This window comes from Pseudorasbora parva, chromosome 2, assembly GCF_024679245.1.
Source record: "Pseudorasbora parva isolate DD20220531a chromosome 2, ASM2467924v1, whole genome shotgun sequence".
Classification (NCBI taxonomy): Eukaryota; Metazoa; Chordata; class Actinopteri; order Cypriniformes; family Gobionidae; genus Pseudorasbora; species Pseudorasbora parva.
The window spans coordinates 26,168,035-26,183,430 of record NC_090173.1 but is presented as its reverse complement, the minus strand read 5'-3'; the positions used below and the strand labels follow the sequence as shown (position 1 = coordinate 26,183,430).

General features: G+C 39.3%; 1 protein-coding gene across 3 annotated transcripts in view; it reads left to right on the top strand.

Annotated features, from left to right (window-relative positions):
• Positions 1-15,002, top strand: part of gjc1 (gap junction protein gamma 1) — a 49,768-nt gene extending 34,766 nt beyond the window's left edge. For 2 of the 3 annotated variants that reach the window (XM_067413781.1, XM_067413761.1), the window contains exon 2: positions 13,003-15,002. In XM_067413781.1, the coding sequence (XP_067269882.1) occupies positions 13,057-14,490 (1,434 nt within the window). In that variant the 5' untranslated portion in view covers positions 13,003-13,056 and the 3' untranslated portion in view covers positions 14,491-15,002. Of the gene's footprint in view, positions 1-7,240; positions 7,343-13,002 lie in introns of those variants that run through there. The other variant, XM_067413772.1, reaches the window with a different exon arrangement.
• Positions 15,003-15,396: the final 394 nt, after the last annotated feature.

Sequence of the window (15,396 nt, the reverse complement as noted above, 5' to 3'; positions counted from 1 at the left end):
ACATAGCCTTGTTGAGCATAAGAGACTTCTTTCAAAAAGTACCTTTTTTATTCATTTCATTCATCAATTCATATTTTCTGCTGAACTGCACCCCTTGAGATGTAATTCAATTTATCATCAATAGGTGCCTGTCATGAAACAGTAAGAAACTGGAAAAAGTGGGTGAAGGGCTAATCAGGGTTTTGGAAAAAGGGTAATGTCTGTGATTTGATTTACACTGTTCAGCAGAGAAGCTACCGATCCAGCAAACATGTTTTGCATAACCCCAAAGATCCTGTTAATAAAAGGAGATGAAGGCGAGAGGAAGAGGATGGTAGAAGTTAACAGTGACACTCAGGCGCAGATGAATAAGGGAAGTGGGAGGGCTGAGAGAAAGAAGGGATTGGGGGAAGGGTTGCTGGGGAGATTAATCCCATTCACCCTTTTACATAGACACATGCATATACCGTCTGTTATCCAATTCTCTATATTAAGATGAAGAATGTATGTGTGTATGATGCACATGTGTGTTTGAGGAATATAGATGTGAAATACTGGCCTTTTCTGTGAAACATGTATGAATGTGAGTAGTTTTGTGTATGCAAATGACTGTAGCATGTGTGTATTCAGAGCAGCCTGTCTCTCTTCCCCCAAGTCATTTACAATTTCTGCATGGTTTGATGAATAAGCTCCAGTGTTTGTGTGGTTGTGTGTTTATATAGATGGATGAGAGAGCGAGAGTGAGGTTTGGTTTGACCTCTCCATTTTAAATATACTGTTATCTTCGCCCATGCTCTGGCCTCACTGTGTTTAAAAATGACATCTCTGCAGGCCACTTTTCTTTCTTTTTTTCTTTTTCATCAGAGTACATTACCATTCATAGAAATGCTGGGCAATGTTATTATTGCATTCATTTATAAAAATGCTTCTCTGGAGCACTTGTACTGGCATTCTCCTCTTGCCTCTGGATTCCCTCCGTCACCTCACTGCTGTCTTACAAATGGTCTCAGCAAACTGAAGGAGAGAGCTACAAAAACTGCCTGGATGCATATTGTGTGTGTGTGTGTGTGTGTGTGTGTGTGTGTGTGTGTGTGTGTGTGTGTGTGTGTGTGTGTGTGTGTGTGTGTGTGTGTGTGTGTGTGTGTGTGTGTGTGTGTGTGTGTGTGTGTGTGTGTGTGTTTGTGTGTGTGTGTGTGTGTGTGTGTGTTCTGTTAAATAATGTGAATTATCCCATTTAAATCTTCTGCCTGAAGAAGCTCAGCTGTAAAGAGCACACTGCTTTTGCTGGGCTTTCCAAAACATACACTTTTACACACACATTACACTTGCACATCCTAGTATTTGTGACGCTACTTATTTTGAGCCACAAGTCCACCATTGCTTTCATTGCTTTGCTGTAAAGTTTTGTTGTTGGATTGTTGTGGTCCCAAAATAATGGCCTCATTGATGTGAAACAAGAAGCACTGTGAAAAAATTTACTCTTTGCTGGGTTAAAAAAGTGTTTTGAAAAAATAGACATTTCTTATAATTCTCAATGTTTAAAACGGTTGTATGGCTTAATATTTTTATGAAAACTGAGGGGAAAAAAAGAATTCTGGATTATTTGAACAGAGAAAAAGAACAGAGAAAAAAGTTATCGCTCCCAGGGCTGTGAGAACAAAATTACGTAATTTTGTTCTCGCAGCCCTGGTTTAGGAGTTCTCGCCGCTTGTTCTCGACACATCGCCTGAGCAGAATTTTTTTCTTGCGGGTTTCCGAGAACTATTGTGTGATTGAAAATTAAAAGTGGGTGTGGTTAATGCGAAGAAACACAGACATCCGGCACCTGCTTTTCTCGTGAAGTATGGAATGTACTGGCCAGAACGAAGTTCTTGTTCTTGCCACCCCGAGAAAACAAACAAATTAATTTGTTCTTGCAGAGTTTGTTTCAAGCTTTATTGTCACAGATGCATGCTTGCTAAATCAAATAATTTTTTCTCATCCAAACGTTTTAATTAAATTTTCATATTTCCATTTTAGTGGCATGACATCAGGAATTATACATTAAATGCTTTTGGATTAATAAAACATTATATATATATATATATATATATATATATATATATATATATATATATATATAGAGAGAGAGAGAGAGAGAGAGAGAGAGAGAGAGAGAATACAAATTTTCATTTTTTTTTTCTTCTAGCCATAATCCCTCAAATCACTATTCACTTAATATGTTTGTTTATTTTGCACTTAGCCAGAACAAAGTGATAGAAGGTTGTATTGATTTCTTTTCATTACTTTGTGGAGCCATCTTTTCTCTTATGTCACATCTCGTGTCTGCAAGTTCTCAGCACAGCTTTATGCCCCATGCTTGATTTTTCATCCAGCATCTCTTTCCAGGTATCAGCACTCCATTCACATAGTTGTGCAATGATACATTATACACTTCCAGCTTCCCCCAGAGCTTCAACAGGACATGCCAGTCTGTCTGTTTAATTAACAGTGTCTCTGAGGGGATTCAGCATATTAGACGTACAACAGTGGAACACAAATGCACCAGAAATGTGTAAACGCTGGTGTGTGTGACTTGCAGAACTCCCGTAGGGGATCACTAATCACTTTATCCCAACATTAGCTAAAACTGAGCAGATGTTTCCCCACCAAAAGATCCTTCCAAATAATTATCCTTAATGAGAGCATCCGCTGCCACACCTCTCAGTTCTAATCAGCGACCCTCCATTAAATAAAAAATAAACAGATAGTTGCCAATGAACACCTTTACCCAAACAGATGAGTCACTAAATGTATATATAGATATATTTGCTTTAAGTGCCTCTAAATATGGACCACACAGCCTCGAGCATCAGAGAATTTGTATCTTCCTCGTTCTTCAACTTCTTTTTAATCTTTATTTCGTGCACTGTACACTCCTGCCAGTTCTCTTTATCTCACCTTTTCAGCATGCCTACCCCTCCCTTTCACAATTGTGCTCAATATATCTCTTCTTTCATTCTCTCACTCCCTAACACCTTCATAATTTCAACTCCTATATGTTTTTTTCTTCTTCTAAATGTCTGTCAGTAAGTTTTCAGGATGTCAATATGAAAACAGTCTTCCTTTAAAAAACAACAAGGAAAAACACATTTAGCTGACTCAAACTTTGCCATTTATGAGGTATTTTCATCATGTAATCAACAGCTATCTTTCATTTTGGCATTTTGATTAATCTTCTAGTTTCAGTATGGAGTTGCCAGCTATAGTCAACATCTTACTTCATTTCATACTGTTCAAGTGTAAATGCGTTTCCTGTGGAGGGTTATCATTTACTTCTTTCAAACTCATAAATAAATGTTGAGATGACATCTTTGGTTTTCTAACGTCATTTTTTTTGATGAATTTCTAAAGGTTTAAAGCTGACTGTGGTATATGACTTCTCCAAGATTACTTCTCCACACAACTATGTGTTAGCAAATGTGTATGTGTCTTGTGCATTTACTCATGAGTTAAGGCCCTGATATACAAATGGTGCATGTCGTAAAGATCACATTTACGTGTTGAACGCGCATGAACACCAACACGAAGTTGTTAATACCAGTGGGATGTTCGGGATTTTCTTTAAGCCCCGATCTGTACAAGTTGGGGGCGTGTCCGTGAGAAACATTGTGGAATCAATGGATGCAACATCTGTAGTTGAATATAATGGATATTTAGCAGTGACACTATAGGCTGTCATTTACAACAAAGTAAGCTAGTAAAATAACAATTATATATAACGGTACAGTGGCTTCTAGATTAATTAAACATGTAAAACATTAAAACTCACCTGATGCACTTACTTTGTTGTTCATTTTCCATTCGCAGAGTTAACAAACCTTGCTTTATTTTCGTGAAATTCATTAAAAGGCGCTACACCGTCATCTTGCTCTGACCAAAGAGACTTTAAACTCGTAAATACAAACATCCCAGGAGGACTTGAACGCACCATTAGTAAATTATTGTGCCTTTTCATCAAAATGGCCCTTCCCATTCCATCTCTATATAACGGGCGGGACAACCTGCCACTCACGTGAGATCACAGCATAGCAAACTACAACCATCCAATCAATTCATGATGAAAAAAATCTTGTCCCGGCCTAATCTTTTTACTGTAAAGAAATGTAATCAAATCGCAAATTTGTGAATCGGAATCAAAGTGTGACATTTTTCAGTATTTACGTTTTACCCTTTCTGTGTTTCTCTGTCATAATTTTAAAGACAAACGTTCTGGATGTCTTGAAGGGTGGTCTGTAAAGGAGTGTATTATTTGCTTGATAAACTTACTGTTTGTGTGCAAACCTATTTAATGTATATGATCTGTATAAAGCTCTGCTTAAACTGAGAAAGGTTCAGTCAGCATAGGATGTGTTGGACCGAACAGCACCAAAAGTGTCTTGAGATTTAGGCTTTTGGAATCTTTGGGCCTAAACATGTGTGAATGCAACTCAACATTAAAGTGTGGGCCATTAATCAAATAAATGGGATTTTTTGCAAATGAATGCATTGAAAAGATTTGAATTAGTGGGGAGAATCAAATAGCCCATGTTAATGCCTTATAAATAGAGCATAAAAAACAACAACAAAAACAATGGAAACATCAAAAGCATATTGCAAAGAGAAAGTCTGTAGTGTGTTTCTGCATCTTGTTATTAAAAATTCATGTTTTAATTAATCATTAATTTCGTATTTGATTATTGAATACACTCACAGCCTATAATTAGACACTAGAATTTTAACATCCTGTCCTTAATTTAGCTTCTAGACAGTTTATATGATTAACAGCTGTGTGCTGAGGGTTTTATCAGTGATTATAGTCATAATAGGTAATGAGCTCGAGCAATAAACTCCAGCTAGTTTTTTTTGTCCCTTAATAAGCACACCATGCTAGCAATCACCCACACCAAATGTTGGTAAATGGTTGTTGCTGTTTGTGCAAAATGTGTGGGATTTTTTTCACCCCCAAAGATGTATAATCTGTGTCCATGGATGTTATTTGGTTTCCTTCTTTAGGTCAGATGAGTTCTATATTAAAGGTACGTACAACGTTAAGATTTTATTAAGAAGTTTTGTTACTGCTTATTCGTGTAGGAAGTATATAAGACTTTCCTTCAGAATAATTCCATGATAGGTTTGTAATCCCAAAATAGATGCCGCATTTATCTCATATTGTAACAGCAAACATTTTAATCCTACACACCTCCCAATTTGTTCTTCACAGCACTGTCTGCCTTCTTAACACTAATTAAATATCTGCCCTCCCACCACTAATTAAAAAGCGTTAGGTACACAGGCGGGTGCTGGGATGCCTGGGGAGGTAGAGGTATGACAACCTCTCTCACTCTCTTCTTAGTTATGTATTTAACAGGGTTTATGTGTATTCTAACTGTGTATTCGTGATGCTTACAAATGCCTCAAGCTGTGCTCCACATTATGTTTACACTCCAGTACACCGCCCCTCTATACTTACATAATCTTATGCAAAATATTTCCCTCCGATAATCATGCATATATATTTAAGACTAATTTAAACCTAATTCTACCACAGTAGTCATCATCTATGAAAATAGCATAGGCAAATGGTTCAATTTGGATGATTAAACACAAAATTTAGATTTTTACAGTGTGTTTGAGTGTGTAGTAGTCCATACAATTAAATTTACAGATGGCTCCAACTGGTGCATATCAAATACATATTTCTGGGCAAAAAACTCAACTGCCTGCATACAAATGCTAATGCTGTGAAGTGTTGGGGATTACCCCTGAATGCGAGTTCTTTAATGGTGTTAACCACTTCAGCACCTCAGATTTCAACCTTGTAAACATGACAGTATACAACTAAGGTAGTTTACAAATAAACAAATCTAAAATAAATAAATAATTTGTCTACATACTGTTATGATTTAACAGTAAATCATAAATGAAACAATATCATCAATTATCATATATATGCTAAGAATACACAGAAAGCAAGTATGGAAACTATCTGCATCAAACAGTATAATGTGCTTTTCCATAACATAACACATTATGGATAAATTATGGACAATAATATTTAAAAGATAAAGAATTCACAATATGAACAAATACATTTGTAGCATTATAAAATGACAGACTCGTATAATTCAAAAATTCACACTGTCCTCTTAGTAGGGTTGGGGATTTTGGAAATCTTGGTAATCATAACTGATATATATATATATATTTATGTCACTCCGGGTTCTTAATGACCATATGATAATGTAAAATTATAAGATCTTTTTTTGTGTGGGATATATCTGCCATTTTCAGATTCTGTCATAAATTAATCACATTTCATGTTGACTTTCAACTGGGAAGTCTTTCACATTGTGTCCAGAGCCAAAATCTACAACTTCTTCCATTACAATTCATAATTACTGGGAAAATGTTTTCATTGAACATTCCAACACAGGACGCCTTTCTCTCTCGCTCTACAAAGTAATGTACTCACATTAAATGATTGTTTCCTTATCACACTTGGAGAATGTGTGTCGAATTTTAATGAGATTTTTCCCACTGACTGTCTGTGGAAGTAGCTGTGAAATCCTGTGATTGTAATCTCTACTCACTCCTTACTGTGAGAGAAACACATAAAGAGAGAGTGGGGAGAGATAAGAATGAGGGGGGAAAACAGGGTTGGGATAAGAATGCAAGCACTGGAGATCGCTGGAAGCTCTAATTTAAGCCATGACCAAAGATGGGCAGATGAATAGAAGAGCAAGCATTAAGAAGTTCCCTTCCTTCCAGCAGTGTGCTGTGAAAGTGAGTGAGAGAGAGAGAGAGAGAGAGAGAGAGAGAGAGAGAGAGAGAGAGAGAGAGAGAGAGAGAGAGAGGAAGTAGAGGGGGAAGTCGATAAGGTTATGGGAGAGATATTGCTACTCACTTATCTGTGACAAGTGTGCATGTGTTTGTGTGTGTGTAGAGGAAGGAGGTTGTAGCAATCTTGGTTTCTTGTTACAGGCAGAACATCATCCGTGATTTTGGCTTTCTTCTTTTGTTCTCCCCTCATCGTCTGTTCCCCTGCCGTCAGGGATATTAACCCACCCAGCCTCCCACATCAAAACCATAACACTCCCCCCTCAAACCACAACCCTCTCTGACCCAGTTTTTTGGGGTAAAGGGCTATTGTGCGCTTTTGGCCGTCTCCCCCTTGCACATTCTTCATGGCGACATGCTTGTGTACATACATACAGTGTGTGTGTGTGGGTTTCTGGTGTTGGTGTAAGGTCAGTGATCTCTGATCTCCAGGGCTGCTCTTCAAAAGAGAAGGATGCAGAAAAGAGAAGAGGGAAAGCACGAAAGACAGAATTGCCAAGCATGTGTGAGTACAACTTTCACGGCGTGTGCTTGTGTGACTTAACAAGCGAGTGCATCAGTGCCGTTTGACCTGACTTGACTTGAGTGTTTCTGTGAACAGGATGGGACTTTAGCCTTATGTCTCTTACTCTCAGTAGATGATGTTGTATTATGTCTCTCAGTATATGTGGCATGTGTTGTATTATGTACCTCTGCTGTGATCCAGTGAATCCCAACCAGGGGATTAATTTAGCTTTTCCAAACCTATAAAACAATATTATTAAAATTTAAGTCGTTTTAGTGATATCAGTGCTGTCAAAGGGTAACAAAAATGATGAATGTACAGATGTACAGATGAATGTACAAACTATTCCTGTAGAAATGCTAATTGATATATATAAAACAATGTAATGTTTAATTTTTGTTAAGGATTAATGCAGCTCTGGGGGTACATAAAACAAAAAGGTTGGGACACACTGCTATATACAGTCTTGTTCAAAATAATAGCAGTACAATGTGACTAACCAGAATAATCAAGGTTTTTAGTATATTTTTTATTGCTACGTGGCAAACAAGTTACCAGTAGGTTCAGTAGATTCTCAGAAAACAAATGAGACCCAGCATTCATGATATGCACGCTCTTAAGGCTGTGCAATTGGGCAATTAGTTGAAAGGGGTGTGTTAAAAAAAATAGCAGTGTCTACCTTTGACTGTACAAACTCAAACTATTTTGTACAAACTTTTTTTTTTCTCTGGGATTTAGCAATCCTGTGAATCACTAAACTAATATTTAGTTGTATGACCACAGTTTTTTAAAACTGCTTGACATCTGTGTGGCATGGAGTCAACCAACTTGTGGCACCTCTCAGCTGTTATTCCACTCCATGATTCTTTAACAACATTCCACAATTCATTCACATTTCTTGGTTTTGCTTCAGAAACAGCATTTTTGATATCACCCCACAAGTTCTCAATTGGATTAAGGTCTGGAGATTGGGCTGGCCACTCCATAACATTAATTTTGTTGGTTTGGAACCAAGACTTTGCCCGTTTACTAGTGTGTTTTGGGTCATTGTCTTGTTGAAACAACCGTTTCAAGGGCATGTCCTCTTCAGCATAGGGCAACATGACCTCTTCAAGTATTTTAACATATGCAAACTGATCCATGATCCCTGGTATGTAGGAGGGAGAAACATGCCCATATCATGATGCTTGCACCTCCATGCTTCACTGTCTTCACTGTGTACTGTGGCTTGAATTCAGAGTTTGGGGGTCGTCTCACAAACTGCCTGTGGCCCTTGGACCCAAAAAGAACAATTTTACTCTCATCAGTCCACAAAATGTTCCTCCATTTCTCTTTAGGCCAGTTGATGTGTTCTTTGGCAAATTGTAACCTCTTCTGCACATGCCTTTTTTTTAACAGAGGGACTTTGCGGGGGATTCTTGAAAATAGATTAGCTTCACACAGACGTCTTCTAACTGTCACAGTACTTACAGGTAACTCCAGACTGTCTTTGATCATCCTGGAGGTGATCATTGGCTGAGCCTTTGCCATTCTGGTTATTCTTCTATCCATTTTGATGGTTGTCCTCCGTTTTCTTCCACGTCTCTCTGGTTTTGCTCTCCATTTTAAGGCATTGGAGATCATTTTAGCTGAACAGCCTATCATTTTTTGCACCTCTTTATAGGTTTTCCCCTCTCTAATCAACTTTTTAATCAAAGTACGCTGTTCTTCTGAACAATGTCTTGAACGACCCATTTTCCTCAGCTTTCAAATGCATGTTCAACAAGTGTTGGCTTCATCCTTAAATAGGGGCCACCTGATTCACACCTGTTTCTTCACAAAATTGATGACCTCAGTGATTGAATGCCACACTGCTATTTTTTGAACACACCCCTTTCAACAAATTCAACTAATTGCCCAATTGCACAGCCTTAAGAGCGTGCATATCATGAATGCTGGGTCTTGTTTGTTTTCTGACAATCTACTGAACCTACTGGTAACTTGTTTGCCATGTAGCAATAAAAAAATATACGAAAAACCTTGATTATTCTGGTTAGTCACATTGTACTGCTATTATTTTGAACAAGACTGTATATCTGAGATGGCAGAGAGAGAGAGAGAGAGAGAGAGAGAGAGAGAGAGAGGATGGATGGATGGATGGATGGATGGATGGATGGATGGATGGATGAAGGGTATAGATTGGCTTTGACATGGGCACAGGGGTATTTTGCTGAATCTGTACACTGTCTGTCCCTGCCAAGGGGCAGGGCATGAGTACTGTGTGTGTGTGGAGAGAGAGAGAGAGAGAGAGAGAGAGAGAGAGAGAGAGAGAGAGAGAGACCCATAAGAGTAACAGGGGACTCATGCTTTAATCAGTGAATAGGGTGAACAATTAGAAGGAATGCCTAAATGCATTCAGGACTAAATGTTTTGGGTTTGCTTTGTTGTCGATTGAGGAAACCATATACATTAGAACTGTTTAAAAGTTTTGGGTAAGTAAGATTATTAAATGTTTTTAAAATACTTGTATGCTTACCAGTTAATCATCATTTTGATAATTTAGTTGATGAAAAATATAGTAAAATCAATAATATTGTTAAATATTGTTGAACTTTCAATAAATTAAAATTCAAGATACAAAAATCTTTGTCACATTTGATTTAATCTTTTTCCTTGTTGAATGAAAACCAAGTAAATTGATTTATTACTGACCCAAATTTTTGAATGTTTTTAATATTGTATAATACATTATGAAATCACAAATTAGGATATCACAAAAATATGTTTTGGGATATCCTTGAGTATTTACAGGTCCTGGTCATATAATTAGAATATCATAAAAAAAGTTTATTTCACTAATTCCATTAAAAAAGTGAAACTTGTACATTATATTACTTAACTACACACATACTGATATATTTTATATGTTTATTTGTTTTTATTTTAATGATTATAACTGACAACTAAGGAAAGTCCCAGATTCAGTATCTCAGAAAATTATAATATTGTGAAAAGGTTCAATATTGAAGACACCTGGTGCTACATTATAATCAGCTAATTAACTCAAAACACCTGCAAAGGCCTTTAAATAGTCTCTCAGTCGAGTTATGTAGGCTACACATTCATGAAGAAGACTGCTGACTTGACAGTTGTCCAAAAGACAACCACTGACACTAGGGCAACAGGGATAACCACACCCTGGAGAGGATTGTGAAACAAAACCCAGTCAAAAATGTGGGGGAGATTCACAAAGAGGACTGCAGCTGGAGTCAGTGCTTCAAGAACAACTATGCACAGACGTATGCAAGACATGGGTTTTAGCTGTTGCATTCCCTGTGTCAAGCCACTCTTGAACAACAGACAGCGTCAGAAGCATCTCATCTGAGCTAAAGACAAAAAGGACTGGACTGCTGCTGAGTGGTATAAAGTTAAGTTCTCTGATTAAAGTAAATTTTGCATTTCCTTTGGAAATCAGGGTCCCAGAGCGTGGAGGAAGAGAGGAGAGGCACACAATCCATATTGCTTGAGGTCCAGTGTAAAGTTTCCACAGTAAGGGATGGTTTGGGGTGTCATGTCATCTGCTGGTGTTGGTCCACTGTGTTTTCTGAGGTCCAAGGTCAAAGCAGCCGTATACCAGATAATTTGAAAGCACTTCATGCTTCCTGCTGCTGACCAACTTTATGGAGATGCAGATTTCATTTTCCAACACTTGACTTGACACCTGCACACAGTGCCAAAGCAACCAGTACCTGGTTTAAGGACAATGGTATCCCTGTTCTTAATTGGCCAGCATACTCGCCTGACCCTTACCCCATAGAAAATCTATTGGGATAATGTGAAAAGGAAGATGCGATATGCCAGACCCAACAATGCAGAAGAGCTGAAGGCCACTATCAGAGCAACCTGGGCTCTCATAACACTTGAGCAGTTCCACAGACTGATCGACTCAATGCCATACCCCATACCACATTTCTGCAGTAATTCAGGCAAAAAGAGCCACAACTAAGTGCTGCACATGCTCATACTTTTCATGTTCATACTTTTCAGTTGGCCAAGATTTCTAAAAATTGGTCTTAAGTAATAATACAATTTTCTGAGATACTGAATTTGGGATTTTCCTTAGTTGTCAGTTATAATCATCAAAATTAAAATAAATAAACATTTGAAATATATCAGTCTGTTTGTAATGAATGAATATAATATACAAGTTTAACTTTTTGAATGGAATTAGTGAAATAAGCTTTTTAATGATATTCTAATCATATGACCAGCACCTTTAAATATTTAATGATGTTGTTCATTGTTTTGTTGTTTTTATACATTACACTTCTCTCATTAAGTAGTGTTATTAATTAAAGCATAACAAACAAATTAAAAACAAATTTGTTTTACTTGGCATAAAACCTCAGGGGATATCTTGTCTTTTGACATATCATAAATATAACACAATGTATTTTGTACGAGTATGTCTAATACACACGGGGAAATATTCTATATTTTCTGGTTGTTAGTTGACTCGCTGTGGCCACAACCTTTGTTTGAGCGAGCATGCATATGCCCGATTGTGCTCAACAGTCACAGATACAAAACAAAGTCCTTTATTCCCTTTGGGAGTGAGTGCTATTTCAACCTTGAGTGACAGAGAGTGTGACAGAGAAAGAGAAACAAATGAGTGATGGTGAGATGATGGGGGCATAACAGCAGTCATTCAAGGACAGATGCTTCAGAGTGACCAGTGGATCCGTCTCGTGTTCTGTACATCTTTTTTTGTTTTCAGTATGTGTGTGTTCAGTGTTTGCGTGCTTTCATATGAGCCACATTCTAAGTCTATGTTCCTTACCCCTAGTGCCTCTACCAGCATAGTGAGATGCAGATTAAAGGTGAAGGGCTAGTACACATCAGTGCATGCCCACTGCTGAGGTCCTCTTCTGGGCAGGAGGAACAGGAAAGCCCTGGACCCTCTGGTCTTGTTGAAACCTGTCAGGTCCTGTTTTCAAAGTGACCTTTGAAAATAATTAAAATACTCTCTCTTTCTCAAACATATATACTATATACTTGGATTTATACTAAGATATTATGAGATATTATAATATTATGTCTCCTTTGTGTTTGACTGCTCAGATGCAACCTTATATGGTAATGACAATCAATAACTTGTGCTTTATTGGATGGAGAAATCCAAACATTCATTAAAAAAAAAAAAAACAAGAACAAGAACATGCAGAGACAAACCAGAGAGGTCACACTCTCACCCGCTCACCACAGCTGTTCTCCCTCAGGGAAGATTTGTGTGGTTCAGGCTCACTACTCAAGGTAATTGTGTCTGAGTATGTGTGCGTGTGAAGAGAGTTCCGTTCATTGAGTCTATTAACACTTGGTTGACCTTTTATCGAGCAATATATCTAGCAGAATACACAATTAACTATTTATGGATTAACTATTGGTACAATATTTGGTTTTAAATCACAATATCGATTTATAGTATTTTTTATAATGCACATAAATATCTACTTAAATAAAGAGACCTGAATATCCAAATATCGTGTATTATTCATTTTGCGTTATAGCTCGTATAGCGCTAAGAAACCTTGCATTTTTTAAGTTGGTCTGGTTTCTGTACTGAAAAAAGATGCACTTTTCATTGCATTGCGTTTATATAAACTCTCTGTGTTTGTTCACAGAGTCTGTGAGCTGTGCAGTGTGGGACGCTGTCTGCCCCGTTGTCATCAGACGTCATGAGCTGGAGCTTCCTGACTCGTCTGCTGGAGGAGATCCAGCACCACTCCACGTCGGTGGGGAAACTCTGGCTCACTACGCTAGTTGTCTTCCGCATCGTGCTGACTGCGGTGGGCGGCGAGTCCATATACTACGATGAGCAGAGCAAATTCGTCTGTAACTCAGGCCAGCCGGGATGTGAGAACGTGTGCTACGATGCCTTTGCACCACTCTCGCACGTGCGATTCTGGGTTTTTCAGATCATCCTGTCTGCTATGCCCTCTCTGCTCTACATGGGCTATGCTGCCAATAAGATCTCCCACAACGAGGACTTGCGGGGCGGCACAGGGGCCGGTGCTCCAGTGGCAGGTGACTCGGCGGGGGGCGGATACACCCAGCGCAGACCTAGAAAGATGTACTTCGGGGCACGGCAGCATCGACCAGGACACGAGGACGGGGAAGAGGAACGTGAGGATGACCCCATGATTTACGAAGTGCCTGAGATAGTTAACACGCGTCGGGAGTTGGTGCCACCACGACCCAAACCCAAAATGCGCCATGACGGGCGTCGGCGTATCCGTGACGATGGCCTGATGCGAGTGTATGTTTTACAGCTGCTGACGCGTTCCGCGCTGGAGGCTGGTTTTCTGGCGGGACAGTACCTGTTATACGGTTTTCGCGTGGAACCGATATTTGTGTGCTCGGATAAGCCCTGCCCGCACCAAGTGGACTGCTTCATCTCACGCCCCACTGAAAAGACCATCTTCCTCCGAATCATGTACGCCGTTAGCTGCCTTTGCCTGCTGCTAAACCTGTGGGAAATGATTCATCTTGGAGTGGGAACCATCGGCGATGTACTGCGCAAGCGAAACGCAGCATCCACTGATGATGAGTACCAGCTTGGCCTCCTTGCCGCGGGGGGCGTGTCTGTCGGAGTAGGCGGTCCTTCGCTCAGCGAGGGGGAACCAGGAGGTGGGGTTGGGGGTGGTACAAGAGAAGCAGACTATGTTGGTTATCCCTTTTCCTGGAACACCCCTTCTGCACCACCAGGATACAACATCGTGGTGAAGCCAGAGACAATGCCATACACAGACCTTAGCAACGCCAAGATGGCGTGCAAGCAGAACCGTGCCAACATTGCACAGGAAGAGCAGCAGCAGTATGGCTCCAATGAGGACAACTTCCCATCTGCAGGTGAGGCGCGGCCGCCACCCATCAACAAAGACGTGATACAGTTAGAGGCGGCGATTCAAGCCTATACTTTGCAGCACAATGCTAGCAATAACCACGATGAGCTCAATGACACCAATGACATTGATGAGAAGCCTCAGAGTAACATCTCCACAGTACCACAGAAGGAGCGAAAGCAACGGTCCAAGCATGGGAAATCTGGGAGCGCTGGGAGCAGCAGCAGCAGCAAGTCAGGAGAAGGCAAACCATCTGTCTGGATCTGACATTTGCCTGCACACCTCAACATTACACTCAGTAGGCACACTCTCATCCATTTCTAGACACAGAATATTGTGTGTATCCCACAGATTACAAAGACTGTGCATAAGCAATTGGAAAATGGGCTGTATATATTTTGTAATAATTTCAGTGCCTTAAAGAAACTCCAGGAATGAGAAGGATTTTTCTTCCTTTTCCTTGATCATTCAAAAAAGTTCTCAAGATTAAGCTCTAAGAACATTCTCTCATAAACCAGAAAAACCCATCCATTTTCAAAGTTTGGAACTATTCAGTGAGTCACTCAGTGGGAGAAAGTCTTCCTATCGGCTCCCTTTGGAAGAGTGACGACACTACAATCCAATTCCAAGCCAGCTGTCTTCCTATTTCCAGTGTTAGAAAACACCTTTTACATTACAGTGCTATAACAATGCAATGGTGCACCAGTGCAGTGGTGGTACACTGTGGTCTTCAAGACCCAACAAAACTGAACAGTCATGTGAAATAAGATGATAAGCTGTAATCAGTAACACATTCAGTGCAATTTTTGGTCAACCCTCAGAGCTATGGGTGTTAGAGGCATCATAGAAATGTCTTTCAGTTCTTGAAATGCTCAGTATTGAACTCTGTCGTTTTTCTAGCCACCAAGGCTTGGGATATTTAGTTGATGTATCCGCATCCTACTCTGTTCTTGTACTATCCCCTACTGGTGAAGGAAGAAGTTGCAGTATAGTCTTCATATCAGCCATATTAATACATACAGGGTTCCCACAGTCCTGGAAACTTGGAATTTAAGTGTGATTTCCAGGCCTGAAAAAAATCATGGAAATTAATTTTTAAAAATGAAAAAGAAAAGAAAATAGCAAAAAATGTATTTCATTGCTCAGTTGTCTTGGTTGTTTCTTTAGACAGAA